The sequence below is a fragment of the Papaver somniferum genome, chromosome 6 (assembly GCF_003573695.1).
Source record: "Papaver somniferum cultivar HN1 chromosome 6, ASM357369v1, whole genome shotgun sequence".
Taxonomy (NCBI): Eukaryota; Viridiplantae; Streptophyta; class Magnoliopsida; order Ranunculales; family Papaveraceae; genus Papaver; species Papaver somniferum.
This window is the reverse complement of record NC_039363.1, coordinates 18,640,380-18,665,688: the sequence shown is the minus strand read 5'-3', so window position 1 is coordinate 18,665,688 and position 25,309 is coordinate 18,640,380. Positions and strand designations below refer to the sequence as shown.

The 25,309-nt window shown below is 36.4% G+C and overlaps 2 protein-coding genes and 1 long non-coding RNA gene across 6 annotated transcripts; all 3 read right to left on the bottom strand.

Moving 5' to 3' along the window:
- Positions 1–3,825: 3,825 nt before the first annotated feature.
- On the bottom strand, positions 3,826–5,292 carry LOC113287113 (probable E3 ubiquitin ligase SUD1). Its single transcript, XM_026535789.1, has 3 exons — positions 5,036–5,292; positions 4,795–4,941; positions 3,826–4,530 (listed from the first exon to the last, which is right to left on the bottom strand). Exons 2-3 carry the CDS (start codon positions 4,891–4,893, stop codon positions 4,069–4,071), a joined length of 561 nt encoding a protein of 186 aa, XP_026391574.1. The 5' UTR covers positions 4,894–4,941; positions 5,036–5,292; the 3' UTR covers positions 3,826–4,068.
- A 367-nt stretch (positions 5,293–5,659) lies between these two features.
- Positions 5,660–8,858, bottom strand: LOC113290587 (probable E3 ubiquitin ligase SUD1). The gene is made up of 6 exons (XM_026540176.1): positions 8,308–8,858; positions 7,558–8,154; positions 6,465–6,982; positions 6,344–6,373; positions 6,227–6,242; positions 5,660–5,887 (listed from the first exon to the last, which is right to left on the bottom strand). The coding sequence occupies exons 1-6, from the start codon at positions 8,515–8,517 to the stop codon at positions 5,660–5,662; spliced, it is 1,599 nt and encodes a 532-aa protein (XP_026395961.1). The 5' UTR covers positions 8,518–8,858.
- An 8,788-nt stretch (positions 8,859–17,646) lies between these two features.
- On the bottom strand, positions 17,647–23,350 carry LOC113287112. 4 transcript variants are annotated; one of them, XR_003329717.1, is made up of 6 exons: positions 23,066–23,350; positions 20,784–21,894; positions 20,351–20,490; positions 19,705–19,885; positions 18,505–18,674; positions 17,647–18,328 (listed from the first exon to the last, which is right to left on the bottom strand). It is a non-coding gene; the product is annotated as an uncharacterized LOC113287112 (long non-coding RNA). The 4 variants fall into 4 exon arrangements; XR_003329716.1 differs by having other exon boundaries at positions 20,351–21,894; XR_003329718.1 differs by having other exon boundaries at positions 20,351–21,894; positions 23,070–23,350.
- Positions 23,351–25,309: the final 1,959 nt, after the last annotated feature.

Genomic DNA, 25,309 nt, shown 5'->3' with positions numbered 1-25,309 from the left:
ATCAGATTGGTTCCTCAACTCCTACAACCAAGATGCTTCCATCCACTTAGATTAGTTAGTGCCATCCTGAATACGCATAAATATCTAGGCTCTGGAGCGTATTTATTTATTCTGCAACTGAAAAGTTTCTCCCAAGTGTGTATGCCAATAACTCAATCTATTGGATGGAAACACCTTATGGAGATGGCTGGTTTGATTGTATTACTATTTTTTTTGGTATATGTGACGAGAGTTTTAAGAATTTGTACAAGCTACTTTATTGAACAAGGGTTCTCCTAATTCTTTTTAGTGAATGATTCGTTATATTTTATTTTTAACTACAGGGATGAAACTGAACTTGGTCTCATGACATCAATTGAGCCTCAAAGTAAATTAGTAAGACTTTCAAAAGCTAATGATATGGGGTCATTTCATTCTTTGAAGCCCATTCATATTTTGAAATATAGTAAGGTTTTCATGGAAAAGAAATGTTGTATCTTGTTATTGTATGATTTGAAAATTGAAGCCGACAAGAGATTTGAGGTTAAAGAAATTGGGAATTGGTTAGAGGCAGAGCAATTCATTTAATGTTTTTCTTTGGATGAATTTTAGGGATTTTTCCTTTATTAATAACAAACATTAGAAATAAAAAAAAAAATTCAAACTAATTCGTAGAAACTGATCACCCATATATCATTAAAAGTTATTGGATGACTCAAAACTAAAAAAAAGAAGATATTAATGATTAATCAAATTGTAAGAAGTTCATTATGCAATGATTCACAAGGGTTTCGTAACATGTGGAGCTTTCAGTCATCCATAATTGAATACTGATATCTCGTGTTATATATTCTTAAACATCAAAAAAGAAGCAAAGTTAAGACCAATATAAATAATTAAGTGAAAAAGAGGGGGTACCAAGTACACCGCCAAATTTTAATTCGGAAACCTGTATGGACAAACCTTTTACAATCAGCAGCGCAGATCAACATTAAGGATCTGATGATATGAAGACAAGTTTAACTTGGACGATTTCACAAATCAATATCCAAGAAATAATCTAGTATGTACCCGAACTGTTATAGAACCAAATGTCAACAAGAACAGGTCTTGTTATCTTCCTTTCAGGATGAGAATTCTCAAGAATAAATCTTGTAGGTCTATACAGTAGGATGAGAATTCTCAAGAATAAATCTTGTAGGTCTATACTGTCTTAGAGGCTTAAATTTTCCTAAGTTATTTGTAATGACCTACAAGTCTGTCAACGCTATTTGATTGGTCAATTGATGAATTAACCACTAACGATATGATTAAATGAGTATGAGAATTAATTAACAAAAATTCATCAAATAATAATTTTGCGGCCGTGAAGCTTGTATCATTGGGTGGATATTGAAAAGTTAAGCGAAATGGACTACTTGAACGCATCATCCGGATACTAAATTAAGAAGAACCATCCAACAAGTAAAAGGGTAAGATAGTCATTATATATATGCTATTATGGCAGACGAGATATCTACTCATGGCAACTATGGTTACAAAATATTTATTAATTCCCTTTGGCTGCGTATCAATTGTACTGGGTGCCTCAGTAAACAATTTTTGGTATATAAAACAAAAAATCTTAGAGAAGATTCAATTCAATTCTCTTCTCTTATTTTCTTCCTTTTTCAGCTTCTCCTTTATATATTTTTCATTTGTTGCCGAGAATCAAAAATGAGGATTCTGTGGTTTAAATAGATAAAAGATAATTAAAAATGGCTTGCTAGTGGCGAAGATTGTTATGTAGTTGATTATGATTCAAAGAGAAAGGTAAATCAGATAGATTGAAAACTAGGGTTTTGATATTTAGGTTTGAACCGGTGGGTAATTGAGTTGTTAATAATTAAATAACGAAGGGTTTGTTGTTTAATTGAAGTTCTGGAGTTGATTCGATAAATAATTGAATGGGTAGGCATTAGAGCACTGCTCGGTCGAACTCGTAAGCGTTGCTATCTCAAGCTTGTTTATCAATGAGTGATCAAAACTATAAGTCTTGATTTCTAGTCTACTTATAGTGATGTCTCAGACTAGGATAGATTGTGTAGTTGAGATTTAGACTTCACGACATTCATCGATTGAAGACGAAGAACTACTAAGGGGAGCTTGTGGAACTTCACCAACAAAAAGGTATGTGGAGACTGAAACTCATCTATCACTCAGAGAGTCTATTTCTACGCTATCTCCTATATTGAGACAAAAGTCGTATTCCCATATAGTATTCGATTATACATATTTGATATTTCGAGCTGAGTTTAACTCGCTTACATATCTCGAAATATGTGTTGGTAGTCTTTCGCTTCAAACAAGTTCATCTTATAAAAAATTTAATGCTTTTTTTAACCTGGCTAATTTGGGGCCTAGCGTGATTATTTGGGGCTCGTGACTAGAAAACAAAAAGGGTCATTAAGAAGTAATCTCTAGAAACCCCTTATCCAACTATTTTAGATAATGACTAATTTTCCCTTGATTAGTTAGCGTTAATTTAGTTGATTAGTAGTGAAAATATCGTGTTAGATGTGAAATTAACTTGTATTAATGAATCATCAAAACATGAAAAAATTAAAAATTTGAATTTTTTTAAAGAACACCAACCAAGAATCGCTTTATGTTGACATTGGTATCAACAGATTGAAACTTCAAAAACATACATAAATGTTTTGAAATTTTCTTTTACCCAGACTCGGTTTATATAGACATGAAAATCAACCGATTATGCAAAATCGGTTTATATGCACATGAACATAAACCGATTATGATAAGTTTTTCTTTTTGATCAGGAAATCATGTGTTGTTAAGAATGGGTATGATTCATTCTACTCCATATATATATACTCGAGTTAAGAATGAGTCTGATTTCATAACCATTTTAAAATCGTCTGAGAAGTCATACTCGTTTTCAATTTGAGTATTATACATTGGGTGTAAAATCATACGCATTTTCAATTCGGGTATAAAACTATTTTCACTTGTACTCGAACTGAAATCGAGTACGTCTTCATACTCATTTTGTAATCGAGTATTAACTGGAAGAAAAAAATGGGTTAACCAGAATCGGTTTATGCGGTCTTTCACATAATCCGATTCTAGCGAAAAAAAAACATACATAAAACTTGGTATTTCTCATAATCGGTTTATATGTGAGGCACATAAAGACCGATTCTTGATTTCTCTACAAATCCAAACTTGGACTCAGAATCAGTTTATGTATGTGTACATCAAAAACCAATTTCTAGTAACATCAACTACAATCGGTTTATGCTAGTGCACATATAAACTGATTCTGGCTTGATGTTCAGAATATTTGATGAAGAAATTTTAGAGATTCATCGTTAAATCACTGTTGAGTTTCTCTTAAAAGGAACGGATTAAAGGGATTTAACTCAATAACTTGAACTGTTTGTTTTCGAATTTTCTTTCAAAACCCAAAAAAAAAAAGAATTCAATTGTTGTTTGCGATTGAAAAGGTAATTAAAAAGAATTTTAATCTTTTTTAAGAAAACTAAAAAAAAAAAAATTTAAATAAATAAATAATTTAAAGTTTATAATAAAAATATTAGAAGAGTAAATTAATTAATTAATCAAGGCAATTTGAATAATTTAACTAGTCTTGGACACCCCATATCAACCCACGCTAATTACGGTAATCATTCCTCAAAAGTTTCGAGTATGCCTCAAAAGAGTCTTCTCAGCTTAAAACTGAACCACAAACCACACAAACATTTCTAAGATAAAGTGACCAGACACCAGGAAACTACTACAACCTACTCAATCAGTTCTTCTTCTTGCCAACATGTATGAGCCAGGTGACGGACAAACACATAAAACAAGCATAGATACAGCTAACGCTGCTGTTTTAAGCATAATTTTCCATCCAAAACTAGTTCTGCAACCTTATACCTCGTCTGAATAATTACAAGCAACACTGTGGATCGCATTTCACAGTGTAAGGCAATTAAAATCACTTCCTCTCTTAAAATTGCCCCTATTAACAAAAGAACTTGGCCTAGAGGAAAACAAAAGAAAAACAGCTAAACATACCTTTGGTTTTTACCATACTTCCTTGATGACATTAAATCTAAGCTGTCCGACACGTTGGCATCCTCGAGAGTCTGATAATCGTCTCACCAACTCATCAATCTCATTTTCGCACTGTATTGCTACTTCACCAAAATTTTGCAGCCCAAAACCAGAATAACGGTCTGTTAGGATAGAATTGTGAAGCTCGGTGATCCAAAAAGAAAATCTTTTGGCACAGGAAAACAGTACAATTATGGTCACATAGGCTACCCAAGTTGAGTTTACTGTTATCCAAAACCCAAGCAAGGGAACTATCCCTCTTGCAAGAACGTAGAGAAGACAGAGAGACACTAACAGATTCATAACAATTGGGATCAATATTTCCTGCAGCATCCAACACCCTGGAAGCTTCAAGATGCCATTATCTCTCACCCTCTCAAACTTAATCCGCCAACTTTCATCCACCAAAACAATCCTATGGTTCAGCAAAACCTGTAAAACGCAAACCAGATGATTCAAAAAAATTGCACCCAGTTAAAACTAGTCTCCTAATTAGTATTGTCACACTTGATAAGGTTTTTTTAATATTCAGGGAGGCTTCTAGATGAATGAATTAGACATCAACCCCAGTTTGTCCCACTCCAGGAATATGTTTTATCACATTTTCAGCGTGACCTGTATGTGCACCTCCGTCTTAAGTGACCAATATAACATGCTACTCAAAAGTGAAAAACAGTAAATAGTAACAGGACATACCAGTGTCCTCCACAGCTTAAAGAAGAAGAACCCCACTGCCCAATTCTGACACAAGAGTAAAACTGGGGCTTCAACCACAATTGCTCGAATTGGCTCCATGAACAAGAACTCAAATAAAAGCCCGATTAACACTGGAATGACAATGATCTGAAACCAAAAGACAAGTATCAATACTAAAACTCAGATATTAGATAGAATGCTGAGAAAGATACAGAAAATATTTGTCGCATCAGTCCCCTACCAAAGTGATAATAGAACACGACTCTCAACGATAATAGAACACCATTTGCACATATCACTGAGCCGTAAATGCGCTTTCCCTGCTTTAAAGTGCTTGATGAAGTATCTTGCTCCAGTGAAAGAAGTCCAGATGGAAACATTTCCGATAAAAAAGGCATACAGATCTAGGGAAAGAAGTCGGAAGCTTAGTGTTCATGTCTTCATGAATCATAATAAAGTACACCTAAAATCATGGAATACAGCAGAAAGTATAATGTCTACAAGTACATTACCGTTGCACTTGATGCCATGAGTTATTGGAAGACTAGAAATGGAGCTGAGCAGTACACGTCCTGGTGGTATGGATACGATTATCGAAGATGAACTGAAGAGGAGCAACATTGTCCACACCAGAAAGATCAACAACACAACACGAAATACAAAAGTAGAGCTGCAAATAGTTGAGAGATCCAGTAGAAGATTTAGGCTTAAGTTTGGTACAGAAGTCAAGATATAGTACCAGGTGCATAAAAATATCTAAAATCTCACCATGAATACGAACAAATTCCACGCGTGTGAATGATAAAAATCAAAAGTTTCTACTGCTACTCAAACTCGTAAACAAAGATCAAACACTTGAAATCACTTACCCATTGAAGGTGAAAATATTTCTGTTTGGATCTTTGGCAGCAATGAGTCGATCTTGCAGTCTGTCCTGCTGCCTCTCGACTTTCACATTCTCCTGCCCACCAATGTCCTCAGGTCTAGAAAACAAGAAAACACTTAAGCCAAGAGTACAGCAAACTGCAGTAATCCATTGATGGAGAAGAGCTTCAACTGTTTCCCGCAGTTCAATTGCATAAGGTAAGCAAATCTGGAGCAGAAGCATGACTACAGGAATCTCAGTGAATGGGTCAGATACCCTACAATTCGGAAAGAACCTGGTTAAACGTTACCTAATCACGGCAAACAGATATACAAAGTAGAAATGTGGTTCACAAGTAGTAGGTGGCAGCTTACGAAATATGCAGAGGAAAGATAGTTGGTGCTAATCGCATAGCTAGTATAGCTAGTAAATATACTAGAAATACTATCAAAACTCCATTAACGGCAATGGAGAACAGAAATTTACTAGCTTGCACTTGCACATCATTGGTAAGTCTACGCAAAATGATGCAGATTGGATCTGCTAAATCGTGAAAAAAGTATAGACCTTCGTTACACAGAACCTGAACAAGTAGTCAAAGGTGATATATCGTCAAGAAAGGCGCCCAAAAAACCGGTGATTACACAATAAAAATGTCTCATCAAAAGGCGTAAAGAATTATACCCTTCGAACATGGCTAGTAGAAATGTGTATCTGCAACAGGTATATGATTCCAATCATCCAATGAATTGAAGAGCTTAATAAAGGGTATGTTGAAAAGAATTACACCCTATCAGAAACTGACCTCCCAAGCATCGTAATGGTACAAACATCTAGCCAGCAACCATACACCAAAGGGAGAGCCCCTAGATGAATCATCAGAAAGAATGGATATATCATCGTAGTCAGGAATTTCCTCAGACGGCCACGTATCTTTGATGTAACAGTTCTAATAGGGATATGAAGGACAACGAGGAGCATCCAAGGCACAACGACCATATATCCAGTAATAACGTCATATAGGCCTGAGCTTGGGTACACTAAAAGTGGTTTGCCAACACTGCTTAAGTCCTCTCCTGGTCTAGTACTGTTTGCAATCAAGGTTTCAGCAAGCACTTCTGCAGCACAAAAAAGCAGGCCATCATTCTGAACCTCAGCAGATAAATTTGTGATGGCATGTGATGCATTCTTCAGTGAGTTATTTTCTATATAGAGTGTTGACTCTATTAATGGCGTGGAAATTGACGAAGATGCATAGAAAAGATTTCGGAAAATCATTCGTCCTAACCGCAGCGACATCAGCACATTATTGCTAATCAGAAACTGCAAAGGGAGAGGGAGAGAGAGAGAGTATGATTTTAGAACTATGATGTATTAAATCCACAAACGGAAGATGCACGAACAGTCCAAGAAATCCACATAAATATTCTAGTTGTCCTGCAAAAAAGTGCTCATATGTTCGATAAGCAAAAAAGGTTCATACTGAGATAAGCGAAAAAGAAAGGGAAAGGGAGACCATATAGTATACTTAGATCACAATGGAACAAGATAATAGAAGATAAATGATGAGCTCAATGTCTGGTCCAACAAAGATAAAAAAAGCTCACTTAATAAACCAGCAATAGTTTAATATTATTGAAGAGTATTTCTTCTTTGTAATTGCTATAACTGGAGTGGTCTTAGATGGATACGAGAACCATTCACAACATTACAGTTACATATATCCCTTTTTGTATCATATGGCATATGCTTAACTTATCATGAAAATATCTTAGTTCTTCCAATGAGAGAAGTTTACAATCTGGTGCGATAACTGTTTGGTTCAGTAAGCAAAATCATAAACCTAATCAATTGAAGCTAATGTAAATAGAAATGGTAAAAAAGGGATTGAAACTTACAAATAAGATACACGTGAACAGATAAATAACAGTCCTCCATACAGGATCATGGACAGCAAGCCTGAAGACACTAATAATCAGTCCACGGAAATACCGAAGAAGAGCTACAAAGACTGTTAACCACAGTTCGACAAGATCGCAATTTCTTAAACCACCAGCAATAGCTTGCCGTTCCACCTCAGCATCTTCACGGACTTCATCAGCATTACGATTCCTGTTACCTGGCTGCGGAGCTACTAAAAAAGGAGCATAAATCTCCACAAAGCTACACAGCCACATCACCAACAACGAGATGATATTGCCAATTAGAAGGACATACAACCAGTCCATGATCATAAATGTTGAAGGAAACATAAGACTATGAACTAATAATTCTTTTGCTTCAGAAAGGCTATTCGCTACACTCGACCGCCATATCCAAAATGCAATATATGGTAGCATAAGGAGTTGGTTTAAAACTGAAAAACAAATCCTCACACAGTAGGGCGCAACATGACATGCTTTCATCGCAATCCCACACAGAAACTCTCTGGGAGGTAATATTGTTGGAGTATTTTCAGCATAAACACGATGTACAGAATATTTATGGTTGCACACCTGCAAACCATACATATTAACAACATTAGTCTACATAATACAAAATTACCCCCTACTCATCATCAAATTGATCTGTTTCTTTTTGTACAATTTCAAGTCAGACAAAAAATTATAAAACCCTAACCAAGAAATTGAACCAGAAATAGAGAAAACCTCGCATTTAAGAGTGATGCGTTGCTTCATCCAGCGGAGGAGACATTTTGAGTGAACAAATTTGATACTCCAAGAACAAGCACAAGGATACTTGAGTGGGTTTTTAGAATCACCAGAGCTATGACAAATTCTGCAAATTTCCTCTTCCTCTTCATCTGCTTCTTGTTCTAATATCTCTTTTTCTCTGGTTTCTACTAATCTTCTTCTCATTTTCACTCACTCTTTGACTCCCCATTCTTCTCCCTTCAATACTGGTGTTGTAGGAAGAAACGGAGACCCATTTTTTCTGTTATTCATTCTCCCACAATTCTCTTTCTGCTAGGAAGGGCTCGTCTGTACAAGAAAATTCTGAGTGTCAGTACTTCGTCTTTTCTATTCTTTTTATACTACTAATCATCAACTTAGTAGGCATATGATATACTAGTGAGTCGACAACTTAGTCGGCATAGCATATAGCAGTGTTTAATTACAAACACGAGAAACTATACTAGTGTACACGATTATTAAAAATAATAAACTCGAACTAGACAAATGGAGGAAGAAAAATAGGTCTTAATTCATTCTCTAATACTGGTTTCTTTCGGTTCTTATTTTTCTCCATTTACAAAGTACCCTGAATGGGTATATATAGTGTTGAAGTAGGAGGTGAATCATCCCATTTAAAGGATCAACATTAACACTTTAAGTGACGCGTATTTCTTTTGGTGTCATATACATATAGGCTCATGTGGGCCCATAGAATGTGGGCATCCAAACACATGTCCATTTGTAACATTCCTCCTTTGATGACCACCATTCTTAGAATACTTCATCATGAAGGCTTTGCCGGTAGTCCTTAAACGATGATGGTAGTCATGAATTTTCTCCCATTGCCGAAACTGTGTCAGGAAAAATACTTGCAGCAAAAACCAGATTCAATAGTAAAGCATGGTAAACCGATCATCGATTCCGCGAATATCTTATGGATATTCATCTCTTTAGATGGTGATCACTGTTCTAAGATTGTTATCTCATTAAAAACCTCGCGAGTAAAACCCAGAGGGAAAAACCTGAACATAGAAAAACATGAGTTCTCAGAACAATGATAAACCCGCAGATATTGCCTCGTTAAAACCTTTCCTGGGAAAACCCAAAGGGACAAAAACCAGACGAAGGAAAAAGAGTACAACATGTCGAACTGCGGATATCACTGGACTCGCATGCCTCATTAAAACCTTGACAAGGAAAATCCAGTGGGACAAAACCTTGACTAAGGAAAAAGAGTACACGACGTAATGTCCAACATGCCCAATATCCATAGTCTTCTATAGCTTTACTCCCCCTGATGAGAAGCCTTCTCAGTTGATCATTGTGCCTGATTATACTGCATAAAGACCACGAACCATCTTTTAATGTCTTCATCAGCTTCCTTAACTTGAGAAAACTTGGTCTGATCTTCCTTTCTGCAACTTAATGATCTTATGATGGTACAACCATTTATTCTCTACTAGCTTTGTCTGAAAAATCGCAGCCGATCGAAGGAAGAACAGGCATCCTCTACCATCATACTACTAGCTAGGAAAATATCTAGCTGCTTTAGCAAACCTGTCAAAAATCAAAACTTAAACAGTCTGATTAGCTTTTCTCTGTGGGAGACATTCATCGATCTTTCATGCAAAAGATCAAGCTTAATGGTTCCACGAAGATGAAGGGGACTCTCTTCGGACCAATGTCTCGATATTGGTGATGGGTAGAGCCAGACTTACATGTTTACCACAAACCCAATATCAGGTATCTATAGCATATTTCAGCCGATATACCATTTACACATATTTTGTGTAATAAAAACCACAGAGTGACACATCTCATTTATTAAGATGTATACCGATCAATCTTAAAAGTAAGAGATCGAATGAATGAAACCATGCCAGCTTGTCCATTTAAACATGTCTAAACCTTTAAGGTTGACGAAATTAATGGACTTCCAGCTACAATACTCAATCCACAAATTGAGACCTTGTTTTATCGAGATTCTCATCTCGAACTCCTGCTTTAAGCATTTTTGTGCTTTGGAGAACTCTTCAGAAGTTCCCATTAAGTAGATGTGGTATATATCAAATCTAGTAAATGCATAGTATACAGGCATATAAGATGGTTCACATATCCCTGGATAATATAAGCATTCACTTAGATGATTGATTACTTTCGTACTTGTTGAGTAAATATATATGACATGGTGATTCAACTGATAGTTAAAAACTTCAGGAATTTATATGCAGTTTTCTGTATCTAGTCTTTCATACAGATCCGCAGTAACCACATCCACTAGATGCACATCGGGTCCTTAAAATACTACCAGACAAATACCAAAAAGGTAGTTGCATCCATAATAGGGAATACGTTACAAAGAAATCCATCTCAGGTTCCTGTAAAAGACTTTGTGCCATTAGTTGACTTTACTTTTCTCACTATGTACATACACCCACATGTAGCCGCCAGGGGTTACATTATCGGTTGTCGGAACTGCAAACACCCGTTTGTAGCCAAGAGTAGCTCACATTATCGAGTGTTCGGGCTGCAATACCAAATTTATGCATTTTTGGGAGAAACTGTTATTCTTCTTTGATATCTCCTGGTTTAACCAATCATACCTTTGATGACATTCCCATAGAGAGCGGCTTAAACCAACAACACCTACGGTAGTATCAGTGGATACTTTGACTATGTCATCAACAGTCATTGGATTACAATTGCAAATTTCTCTATTGCATGCATGCCTTATGGAAATCCTCTCATTTTGAGGTTTCACAGCCTTTGCAGAGATATTCTCTTATTAGTAGAACTATACTCAGAGAAATTAGATCTTCCACTGATAGTCTCTTTGAGAGCACTATCTTTCAATGATTGTGACTGGCTCTTCCTTTTAAGAGGTGCATAATATTTCAAGTCAACTAGTCATCCACGCTCAAGGTGTGTTCTAAGTGACACACTTGCTACTACATTTACAGCTTCTCAAGGAAGCAATTTGATTTGCAATCTCTGAAGATGTCAAATCTTCGGCATGTTTTTCATTGTTGAAAACATCCAGATGAGATATATCCTGGTTTATCTTTGTGCAAAACGGGATACTTCACACCGTTTTCAGGCGATAGCCTTTCCTCCCCAAACGGTGGGAATACTTTCTCATCAAATTTGCAAATCTAGTAATCAGCAGTGGAATATAGCACGTCTCAAACAGAAAAACATGACAATGGTTACATGACTAATAAGTTCAAAGTGCACAAGAACATCAAATGTGGTCACCATCAATGCCCAAAGCATTACTAGGATGATACAACATCAATGGATGACAAACAAGAGTTCATTTTAAAATCTTTATGAGTATAGATACACAGTTACCACCAGGTGAGATGTCGAGTCATTTATGACTACCAGAACATACTTCCATCAACCTAGTTAGTGTCTGTGGAAACTCACTTTCAAGGGGTGGCGCTGCATAACAAGCGACCTCGATTAGTTTTCTCATCACGCCTTTTGATAAGCATCAAATTTGCAATCAATGCTAGGACTGAGGTCCTGAAGCGTATTCAAGTGAGAAAACAGTTCAATATGGACTAAGATCCATATTTTCCAATCATATGAAATTTGTCGATAATTCCTTTGCAAAGGGGGATATCTATCCACATCTATTTCAGTATCTACTATGAATATTACCGACAACCAGTTAACAATTAGTTAATAACGACTTTACATCATTCTCTGGAGTACGAGGATATTCTAATCCATTTGGTACCAAATTTCAATATGAGGATATTTTTCGCCATGAGATATCAACGCAAATTTCATGGACATGCTCCTCGTCAGGTTTAATATCAACTCATTACTCAAAGAGAATATGGACGTTATCTGATTAGATTGGCATACCTCGAACTAGAGGTTTTTCGTCAATGCTTCCAAGCATATTTCCAGACGAAACAATCGCTGCGATTACATGGCAAACCTTGCAAGGAATTTAATATATGTCGAATCAAGCAAGGGTACTCTTTCTAAATCTAGCAACGGAGTAATCTCCAACACCTAAGGCACTTCTTGGTGTGAGAATTTAGATGAGACACAATTGGATTTAACCAATATTGTCGACGATTCTCCCCCTGATCCTTGTGAGGGATGTCTCATCAGCAGAACATCCAGTTCCGCATTACTCTACCTATCAAGGGAGCAACTGGGTGCAGAAAACAATAATAACACGCAACCCAGGAGAGGTAACTGATCAGGTTTCCTCTCTCGTTTACTGTCAGCTGGTTTAATTTTAAGAATTTACATTGCCATGTAAAATTAACTGTAAACTGTAAACGAATTTTGTGACTATAAACAATATCTCAATATCCGTCCCCGTCCTGCCAAGACGACCGATAGAGATCAATAACGATGAAAAGCACTCCAGGTGCACGTACTGTGTCTTTTATGTCACAACGATAGCAGAGCTATACCAAGCTCAAAGATGGCTTATTCAAACCATTTCTTATGCTACCGTGTCGTATTTTTTCACTTCTAGTGGTACGGTGTTCACCAGGTTCTTAATCCTGATAACTATTGTGGTTCCCATATTCAAATATGTCAACCACAATTGCATTTTCCTTCTTTGCTAGAATTAGACTTATTTGCATAGGTACAATTGCAAATTTAATTCACTAAATTTGTGATTTTAGGTAATAGCTCAGGCGACGAGAAGACATGATATTAACTCTAAATATCATTTACAAAATGCAACACTCATTATCGCACAAAGTTGGTATATCTACGAGGCGCAATTAAAATATACAACTCTCGTTGTTGCTACAACAACGTATACAAAGTGAAAATTAAGCACTAGCTATTTAAAGCTTGCCGATGCATATAATAGGCGCATATTATGCATGTCGCAAAGTTAGCAGGAACACATAAGGGAGTAAAATATGCGGCTCTCCTTATTGCTCGTTGCAATATTATATACGGTGCATATATCTTCTCTAAAATCAAGCTGAACTATTTTCCACAAAAATCAATGGTGAAACAAGGAAGAAAACATTCAAAATGTAATCTATACGGTTCTAACATGTACCGGCAAATCTCCAATTTCGTCAATTAGGGTCGACGAAATATTAATTTATCAAAGTTAAAATATGAACACATTCTTTATACCTTAAAAGAAATGTTCTCAATGTCAATTGCAGGTCATTTCAATGACCGCTGACAGAGACTGGTTAACCGTGTTAACCCGGTGTTCATTTTTTCATCGTATTCCGACCTCAAGACGAACGTCTTTGAATTCCGGAGATTATTATAGCAAAGTAATATCAAAATTTTGCTATCCCCCAGGATGCAATAATTCCTCGCTCTGCCGATATTAAAACCGTTAACACCGTAAAACTCATTGGTGTACCAACAAAGGTAATTTTACTCTTTACGCTATCCAAAAGGACGCGGAAAAACCTTCTATTGGTTGGTTAAAGAGGAAAATGGCAAAGTGCTACAAAACTCAAGTATTTGACTAAATTCGGAACCCGAATAACATCACAAATATGAGTCGTTGCTAATACGTGCCTATTTTTGGATATCTCTTCAGATACCGTATATTTCCAGTGCTCCAAATAGCATATATAAGAAACGGCAAAATATCTAACTTTCTCTTTTACAAGTTCTAATCAAAATAGGAAAGAAAGTTAGACATTATAAAAATTATATGCATAAAACTACTTAACAATAGTTAAATTAAACACGCAAGAGTTGAAGAGAATTTATCCATTTCCATATCGTCAGCCCCATGCCGATTGTCGTAGAGCAATTCGTGTTGACAATGTTTTATACTACTAATCATCAACTTAGTAGGCATATGATATACTAGTGAGTCGACAACTTAGTCGGCATAGCATATAGCAGTGTTTAATTACAAACACGAGAAACTATACTAGTGTACACGAATATTAAACACAATAAACTCGAACTAGACAAATGGAGGAAGAAAAATAAGTCTTCATTCATTCTCTAATACTGGCTTCTTTCAGTTCTTATTTTTCTCCATTTACAAAGTACCCTGAACGGGTATATATAGTGTTGAAGTAGGAGGTGAATCATCCCATTTAAAGGATCAACATTAACACTTTAAGTGACACGTATTTCTTTTGGTGTCATATACATATAGTTTCAGGTGGGGCCCATGTGGGCATCCAAACACATGTCCATTTGTAACATACTTTTTTATTTTTATTTTCAGTCTTGGTAGACCCACTCAATAATTTGCACTGAGGGAGATCGCACGCACCCTGGACAACATACAGTATATTGGGATAGAAGTGGGCCCCACCCATCCTCTCACACGGTGAGAGTGCGGTGCAAATTCTTCGATGAGTAAATCACTTTCATTTTATTTTAAAAGGTTACACCTATTTGCCACCCTTATCAAAAATTCTGAAAATAATTCAACTTTCCATTCCATTTTTTCCTATTTGCCGTCTACAAAAGTTAAATTAAATTTGATTATAATTATCTTGTCTTTTTCTCCAGTGATCTCCATTTTTATCGAAAATCCATCAAAAGATTGAATAGCATTAGGTTTAATTAAAACATTATTATATTAAAAAACCCGATTAATACGGGAGATTAATCCTCAGAAGGCGAAGTTAATTCGGAACGCGCGATTGGGGATACTTGTATTAATTGGGGGATATGAATTACTAACCCCATCCAATAGTGTCCGTTAAGGGGTGTTTTTTTGGGTGTAAATCTTAAAATACCCTTCCATCTAAATTAAAATTTAAAACTAAAAATCAAAATCAAATTCTAACAAGTTCTTAAAGATAAGGTAAATTGAATTGTTGTTGAGCAAGAAGAAGAAGAAGAAATGTCTTCATTGAGAAGGTACATGATACACAGTCATATTTAAAGTGTTGTTGTTGTTTTAAAACTTCGTCCATGTTAGAATCATAAACTGGAACTTTTCAGTTTCAGTTTCAATCCACTTCTGGCTTGTGTTCAAGATGAATACCCTACTGTTTTTTGTGCCGGCATGTTCTTTAGGATTAATACCATGCTGGTACTGAGTGCCGGCATGGATTTAAGGATGAATACCATGCCGGTACTGAGTGCCGGCATGGATTTTAGGACGAATACCATGCCAGTACTGAGTGTCGGCATGGAATTTCAAGATGAATACCATGCGAAACTTGGTATTTCAGACAGATTTTTTCTGCATGTTTTTTTCCTCAAACCGGCACGGTTCACTTGGGAATCGACCATGCCGGTACCACTACCGGCATACTCGTTAATGAACTTTTTGTGCCGGTAGCGTACTTATAATTTCAAAATTAGGGGATATTGTGTATCGGCATGCTGAAAGTATGAATACCATGCCGATTTGGTCCCTGCCGGCATGGTATTCATACTTTTACCATGCCGGCACTGAGTTTTTCAAGCGTAATAATGGAGGATGCAATGAAAAAAAATCAAATTTCAATACATTAATACATATATATGATTACTTGGAGCACTTGTATATTCAGCTTGTTTACTTTCCTGGTTGGTTCTTCCCCTAAAACTTCATGATCATAAATATCTTGATTTAATGTTGTTGCATCAACGAATTCAATGATAACGATTTATTCAAATGATTATCAAACTAATCTACTAACTTACCTAATTATATTTAACCACGGTGAGGGGTAGATTCGGAATTAGTTAAAATACATGGATAAGGGGTGACTTTGATTTACTATTTATATCTCATTTTTGTCTTTTTCCTCTATCCCCCAATTAACATAAGTATCCGCCAATCGCGCGTTCTTAATTAGCTAGTGGCCACCGTAACTCTCTTAATTTGGTTTTAAATCGGTAACAAACCAATCATTCCAAAAGTATCGGTCCGCGAGTTATAACCCCAAAGGTGTCACTATCCATCCACAAAAAAACTGCAAAAACAAAAGTAACACAAAAACCCCCAAAAACAAAATTTTGATGAAACCAAAATTCGGTTTCATCATAAAATTTGATGAAACATCATAGAATTTGACGAAACCAATTTTTGGTTTCATCATAAAATTTGGTGAAATCAATTTTGAAATTTGGGGTTTTTGTATCAATTTTTTAAAATTTGGGGTTTTTGTATCAATTTAGTTTAAGATGGAGTTTTAATGATTCCCAACATTTGAGTGAAGTTTTTGTACCACAAGTTTGATCACCTTGAATTTTTATGACTAGTTTTAATTTGTTTTAAATCGGTAACAAACCAAGGCCATCATTCCAAAAGTGATACGGACAAAAACTAAATTAAAACCAGTGGTTCCTGGACGACCAAAAAAAACAATATTCTTTTTTCTTCAACTCATTCCTAAATTGGCCACTACATATGCCAATAATCGTTCAGTAATCACTGATTGAATAGTATATTTATTGAGAGATTAGGAAATCTGATTTTATTTTTTAAAATGCAGTAGACGTTTATAATCGAGTCAATCAAACAAAACGACCCAAAGTGGAGGCCTAGTTCTTTATCACTAGTACAAACAAATTCAGATTTAAACATGATTTTTGTATGCAATCGCACGATAAAAATTATACTTAGGTCAATTTAACTCTATTTGGGTTTGTTTAAATATTCCCAACTGTTTTTGGAGCCATCTTTTAGATATAAAATCAAAATTAAACTAGATATGAGTGAAGGTGGTGGTAGGCGGGACAAATGGAGTAGAAGAAGGTGCTCATGAGAAATTAATATGTAATTTAGGGTTTTTAAAATTTGTTATTAGAGTTGTCTTATTATTGGGTGCAAAACAAAAGTCAACAAGTACTATTTAGGATTTACATGAAAATATATGGGTGGTAATTGATAAATGGGATAAGTGGGGATGGCAATTAATGAGGGTGGCTAATAGGCAAACTATGGATGGCAAACAGGTGAAACCTTTTAAAATGTTATAAATACTTTAAACATAAGAATTGTGCTCTAGAGTCTAGCCCTTGGCTAGGACTCAGACCCGGATTCAGTCCTTGAATCGGCATGTACAAGCACTTTCTAGACTCGGCTGTTTTGCATCCAATCCAAGCTTTTTCTGGCTTTATCGGGCGGCGGTATCAATGGGGTTTAGATCAATGAGAGGTGAATAACCAACTTGGATTAGCCCAGTTGGCCAGGACTAGGAGTCTAACTCCCAAGTAAGAGGCCATCAGATTGAGTCTCCCCTCGAGGTTATGGTGGGTGGGTACGGAAATGGAGCCAATCTAACGGGTTGAGATCGGGTACGGGCCGGGGGCCCACTTTCGTGGCGTCGCCGGAAATTTTGAGGAGAAAAGGTAAAACTACATTTCCCAGCGTTTTAGCCCCAAAAAGATTCTCCATTTAATGTTCAAGAATAGTAGAAAAGGAAGTTATCTCTCGCACTTCTTTCTATCTAACAAATCTTAAAGAAACTGCCATTTAGGCTTAGCAGAGATCTTTTGGAGAAATCTTAAAAAGGGTACTTGAACAACTTAAGAGTGACAAACCACTGACACCTGCAACTCAACAAGCTACCCTGATTTTTCCAACTCCCACATAAATTGGAATATTTAAGAATCTGTGTGTGCCTGTTGGTGTAAAGGAAAGCAGACACAATCAATTACTGGACATGTTTACTAGTTATTCCTCTGCTGAGAGCATCCGCTTGCAGCAACATCTGGTGCGATTTCTCAGCTTCCAAAACATCTGAGCATTAGGAATCTGCCGATCCAAGAACGAACCCAAGCAAATCCCAAGGACAAACCCGTATCACCAGCTTTTGATAAATCAGCGGCGACCTACTATGCCCCTCCTGCTGTGTATGCCAAAATCATCATGGTTTTCATCAGCGTTTGGTCTCTGTGAAACTTTTAGAAGGTCTCACCAAGTTCTAGATCGTCTTCTATCTTTGAACATGGTCACACACAAGTTTAATTTGCTACTGGTTTGCGTTTAGGAGTAGGCGGTCTTTGCACGTCTTGGTGAAATAATGGAGGGAATTTGTTCTTTAATGGCTTTATCTTCGTGTAGAACCTGCAAAAAGTTATTCACACAAACTTAGTTGTAAACATTATATATGGTCATTTCTAGAATATGCTGACTAATAAAAGCTTAATACTAAACCACATGCAAAGGCAGTACTTGCAAAAACACCTTTCTAAGGCTAACTTACCAACAAAGCAAGAAGAACATTTATATGATAAACTTACAATCACTTGACTTCTTGATCTTCTTCACTTCTATGGAAGATTCAACACCGTCATACTGCTCCGATTTGATCCCATGCTCCTTTGTCCTGAGATTCTCTTTTTGCTTCCTCAAAGTTGCCAAATTCTCCTCTAAAGTTCTATCCTTTTATCCATATCAGGTTTCTCTACATCTGCAAATTCATTACAAATAAGTGAGGAACAAACCACAGTACCAGACTATTATAAAAAGGATATCAACTAACCAGCACTGTTTAATAATGTTATTAAACAGAAATATCTAATTAAATAGCAAACTAAGAAATTAAAAAAGCAAATAGACTATTACAACTCACTGACTAGAGTTACTATTAAAAAGCATATCATTGTTTCCCCTCGGCCATCAACAGATCCGTTAATAATAAATTCTCACAATTTCTTTAAACAAAGGAATCAACAAAACAAGGATACATGTTGCTATTGTGTAAAACTGTAGAAGTGCTGAGCTCCTTGTCAGAAAACATATAATTACATAGTCTGCTTCATAGAACATATGCCAGAGATCCTAAGAACCAAGTCATGTTCTCTGAATCATTTCCTTACGATGAAAATACACATGCCTCTACAACAGATGTCATTTTTTTTGAAAGACTTATCCAAGTGCTGATGCATTAGACTAAGTTAATCAAACAATATGACAACAACACATGAGTACATGACTTGAGAATAGTTCGGATTTACTACTTGCAAATCTATTTTGAGTTTCTTACAACAACTTCTAATAGGAAGAGTAAACCATGTTTCAGTAGAACGCTTTCTTAGTTGATATATGCTCTGTACCCTTTATGTACGCAACCACTTCTACAGTACACTTGCATTTTTCCAATTAATAGATTGTGAAAGCATATTGTTTCTTCAACAACCGTACATGAACAGAGAGAGGTGGAAACTATTACGCATATGCAACACCGGATTCACATATATGTCAGTTGGTTTCTCCATCCATTTCTATGGTAAATGGAGAACAAAAATTCATATTAATATGAAATAATATATGGCTACAGAATATATTATATGAGACCCGTAGATAAATCGTTGTTGTTGTTGGCCATTCCAACAATAGTATGTCTAACAAAAGCTTAATACTAAACCAGAAAGGCAGTATTTACCAAAACACCTCTCTATAGCTAACTTACCAAGAGAACATTTTTATGATAAACTTACTTAGAAATCACTTTTGCTTATAGAATCCTTTTTCTTCTTCACTTCAATGGGAATTTCAATACCGCTCAGGTTCGACCCCATCCTCCTGAGCCTTGCGCTTCTCCTTTTTCTTCTTCTCAGTTGCCATATTCTCCTCTGAATTAAGTTCCATCTTCGGTATCCATATTAGTTTTCTCTTCATCTACAAATTCATTACAAACAAGTAAGGAACAAACCAGAGTACAGGACCATTATAAAGGCGGATATCGACTAACCATTATTATTCATGATGCTATTCAACAAGAATAGCTAAGTAAATAGCAAACAAAGGAATCGACAAAGCAAATGGACTCTTGTAGAGTTATGACTGCTTCATTATTCATCTTTCTCGGCCATCTAATGGTAGTACTAGATCTGCTAATAAAACTTCAGAATTTCTTAAAATTTCGATCAGTGAAGTAGGAAATTTTTTATATTAAAGATTGCTAACTTTCGCCTAGGCACTTGAATCTCATGAGTGACTTCACTCAGATTTCTTCTCTGAGTATCTCACAAACCATAAAACCATCACCGGCTAGAGGATGACTACAGCACAGCTACTAATATAATTAAGAGAAAAGTTGAGAATCGAGCAAAAAAAAAAAAAGAGAAAAGTTGAGATTGTTACCACCACTGTGATGATGTAAAATCAATTGTGAATCCCTTCTTGTTTCTGACCTGTCTGATTCATTGGCATTCTTTAATCTTCATCACAATATTTGTCTAAAAACGCACCGAGATCCATGCTGAGGGAGGGAGATTCAAAACCTAAAAAAGAACAATTTTCTGAAAGTAATATCTAGGGTTTTTTACTGTCTTATTGTTATTGTCGAATACAAAAAAGTTGCAAAGAGAAGAAGAGGCATGTAAAACGGTTAAATGACAATTATGACATTACTGTCCTATCACCACACATCCGTTTTGTGCCGTCCACTGCCATGGCACGATTTTGCTTGTACGCCACACTAGACAATTTGGTATTCGTCGCAATTTAGGTTGCACATTATCATGAAATGCCAATTTTCACCGGCACTGGCAAGGTTAAAATGATTTAGCTTTACCTGAATTGAGCCCATGAATTCAAGAACACCAATTTGAGCTTGCAAAAACTTGATAGTTTTACAAGTTCTCCGTTCTTTAGCCACCAAAAAATTCTCCATTTAGGGTTCAAGAACAGTTAGAGAGAGAGGAAGTGATCCCTGAAGGCGAAGCCTAGAGGTTACTCAAAATTTAGCAACGTGTTGCCATATTTTACACACAAGAATCAAAGATCATACCAAATACTAAAATGACTCTTCCAGACCTGATTTTGCAGTTGCGTGGAACATCATAAAACAAAACAAAGATTACAAAACACACCATCTGCTTTTTAGTAGAGATCTTTTAGAGAAACAAATACCCCGAAAAATGGGTACTTGTACAAGTCGAATGACAAACCATTGATGTAACAAGTCACACTGTTTTGCCAACAACCATTCGCACATAAATTGGAATACTCAAGAACACAGGGGAGCATTTTGGTGTAAAAGAAAGCGCAGCAATGCACAAAACAATCAATTACTGGACAAGTTTCTGCTTTGAGCAACTATTGCGTTCATTGCAGCAACATCCAGTGTGATCTCTCAACTTCCACAACATCTTAAACATTGTATATGGTCAATTCTACAATAGGCTGACTAACAAAAGCTTAATACTAAAAACACATACAAAGGCAGTACTTGTGGAAACACCTGTCTATAACCAACTTACCAACAAAGAAAATACGATATATGATAAACTTACTTATACTTCCTGAGGTTTCTCTCCTCTTTCCCGGGCATTTTGATATTTCGCCTACCAACTGGCTTTCCCGTAACAGGTTGATTAATCTCCATTGTATAATTGCGAAGGAATTCCCCCAAGTTGTGCAACAAAATTTGTCTTTGTGCCGCATTCATTTTAGAGTAAATCTCGGCTAGTTGTTTTCCAATCTCCGTGTCTGCAATATTGTCTTTCAGAGCATCTGCAGCACACATTTCACTTACAGACTTCTCGTTCTTCTTCACTTCCATGGCAATTTCATTGCTGTCATTCTGATGTGCCTTGCGCTTCTCCCTTTTCTTCCTCTCAGTAGCTATATTCTCCTCTGAAGCTCCATTCCCAATATACAGTACATGTTAGTTTTCTCTTTATCTGGGAATTCCAAGGAACAAATCAGTGTACAGGACCATTATAAAGAAGGACACCGACTAACCAGTACTATTTCAAAATGTTATTAAACAGGACAGGAATACCTAAGCAAATAGAAAACAAAAAAAATGGACGTTGACATCTCACTAACTAGAATTATCACTGCATTTGTTCCTCCTCCTCAACCATCTACATATGGTAGTATTAGGTCCGCTAATAATAAATTCTCACAGATTCTTTATACATGCAAACTGCCGAGAGTATCAATCTTTCTCAGTTACACATGGCCAACCTTAGCAGAGGCGCACCTAAACCTCACGACCAACTTGAATGCTAACTAGAATAATATCTGCATCTGTTCCTTCACCTCTATCATCTGGAGTCTGGACAGATGGTAGTATTAGATCCGCTAATAACAAATCTTACAGATTTTTTATACGCGCAAACTGCCTCGAATGGACAGTATTAATTTTTGATTAGTAAAGTAAGGGTCTGTTTCAATTAAAGATGGTCAAGTTTTGCACACACCTAAAAATCGTCACAAGCAACTTCACCCAGAGTTTGTCGAGTATCTCACCAAACCATAGAATCATATGAATAAGATAACTTGTTTTTACCACTGTGATGATGATGTAAAATCAATTGTTGGGACACTCTGGTTTTTACTTGTCAGCTAAGATTGTGGCATCACTTGAAAAGTCACCATCATCACCAAAATATACACCCTCACACTCACAGTTATCATCACCATAAACAAAATTTATTGATTTGTGTTTAATTATTAACAAAATTAACAGTATCAAGTTTTTGATTAGGTTAAAAGTTTAATACAACCCTGATTTCATAAATAAGTTAAATCAACACATAAATATCAATCAATCACTCTTACTTATCTATAAATAACTAAATGCAAAGCAGAGGCATCTGAAGCTCTATGATGAAGCCTCCATTAATGGAGGTTCAAAACCCTAACAAAAATCAAACTGAGTACTGGAAAAGTGTAAAAAGAAAATTTCAATAAATTGGAAAAGTCTGATTGCGGAAAGTACCAGAACTCGGTGAAACTGAAAAAACTCGCCTGGAAATTTTAAGAAACTGGAGATTGTTTGGGACGACATGTATCATGCATTTGACATCAAATTTGACTGTAAAAGGATTGATAAAAGATACTTACTTACTGAATCATCATCATAATCTTTCTGTAAATACTCTTCCCGATCCATGAGAGGGAGATAGATTGATAAAGAAAAATTGCTCACAGTAACATAGCTAGGGCCTTTTTCGGTCTATCCTTTTCTTCAGTAAACGACATAAGGCTTTTTTTATGCCTTCCGCTGCCATGGCACAATTTTGTTTATGCGCCACGCTAGACAATTTTGATACTTGTGTTGTGTGAATGAATATTTACAGTTTCAATTCTTTCACTATTCTCTACCTCTCTACTGTGTTCTCGCTCCGATCTAAACCCCATATTTGAAAAATGACGAACCTCATGTATACCTAAATATGATTCAAATTCTAAATATGTGGTGTATATTGGAAGGAACATAGTAGGAAGATAGAGAACAGGATGTAAATAGCATTTTTTAATTAAATGATAAAAGGAAAATAAAAGTTTCGAGCTAAATTTACCGTTGCAGTACAATAAATAATAGTCCTTAAAAAGTGATTATTATTTATTTTTTGGGCTTATTTTCAGTAGTTAATTAGTAATTTTCTCACGTACTAATTATTCAAGTAAGCACATATTTTGATTCTTGGCATTGCCAACACAAAGAGAGGCACACAGCCAAAGTTTGGTCATCCCATACATACAAATGACTAGACACCTTGTTCGTCTTGCCAACATGTACGCACACGATTTTCATTTTAGGGAGAACAAAACAAGCATACATATAGCTAACATGATGCAAAGGAGAAGCATGATTTGAAGAGTTCCAAAATCTTTTTAGTTATTGGGCCTCGACGGAGCTGGCTGCAGTCTTGTTCATCATCATACTACCTTGCTGCTGTTTCATACATACAGCTGATGAAATTGGTGCAACAGTGGTAGTAGACGATGAGGTGAGATGATTAGGACGATGTTCATTTGATAATGGCGAGTATATCTGCTGCTGCTGGTTGCGTGGTCCAAGAGAATTAACACGGTGAAATCTACACTTGAATGAACCTGAGTGAGTAGGAGGAGCACAGACGCATGCCTGCGGTTGCTGCTTGTTCACTGACCGAGGGCTGTTTGAGTCGTTCATCGACAACGATCGCTTCATGATTCTCAGTAGCGGTAAACCGCTGCTCATGTGTCGCTGATGATTACGCACCCACTTGTTGGTATTGTTCATGCTCTCCAAAAATACATCTTCAAACTGATTCTGAGAAGCCATCCTCAATCTCTAAAGTTTATTAAGATATTGGGTTTCTTAACTGATATGTGAACCCTGATTGAAAAAAGATCAACTGATATGTGAACCTCTTAATAGTGTGTAGTGTGTACTTATAGAGTGAAAGATCTCATCTCTTAATAATTGGTAGTAGTAGTAGCAGTTATATCATTCTGGGCAAGGGCAGGTGGCGTTTTGGCGAAAAGAATATGCGCATTAGAGTACAAAGTATGTGTTAGTGGGCAGCCTTATTGGTGTGTTTTTGCATGTGAAAGCTTGCCATGTGTGACAGACAAAACTAGGGCTGCACAAGACCCGCCCACGATACCCAAACCCACCCGTACCCGCTAAATCCGTGGGTTTTTAATCCATACCCGCCCGTTGTGGGTGCGGGGTTGGTTATGAAAAAAAAAACCGCTGTCTGTGGGTGCGAGGTTGGTTTAAGCTAATACCCGCCCAAAAAACCCGCAGATTATATACCATTAGATAAAACTAATCCTAGTCGTCCATTATGAAACCCTAATACTAGTAGATATGATAACTGATAACCCTCATTCACTTTCTACACTCTTCTCTCTGTTCGGCCTCTCCTCTTCTTCCTCCTCAGTTCTCCTTCTTCACCTACGAACGACAATTACCAGAAATCTTCACCAGAAATCGACAACAACAACTTCGAATCTTCACCAGAAATCGACAACAATCGAAAAATCAACAGATTCAACACTTAATCTTCATCTGTGAACTTCCTAGATATGAATATTTTGGGGGTTTTGGTTTTTTTTTCTCACTTAATCAAGGAGAATAGAAGTTACTCTAAATACTTGAATATAAAGCGGGTTTAAACCCGTTTAAACCCATACCCGCCCAACCCGTAGTGGACGGGTAACAAAACCCGCCCGCTGTTTGTGGGTGCGGGGTTGGTTATGAAAAAAAAAAAACGCAGTTTGTGGGTGTGAGGTTGGTTTTAGCTTATACCTTCCCATACCCGCCCATGTGCAGCCCTAGACAAAACGACCAATCTTGCAAGAATATTCTCAATC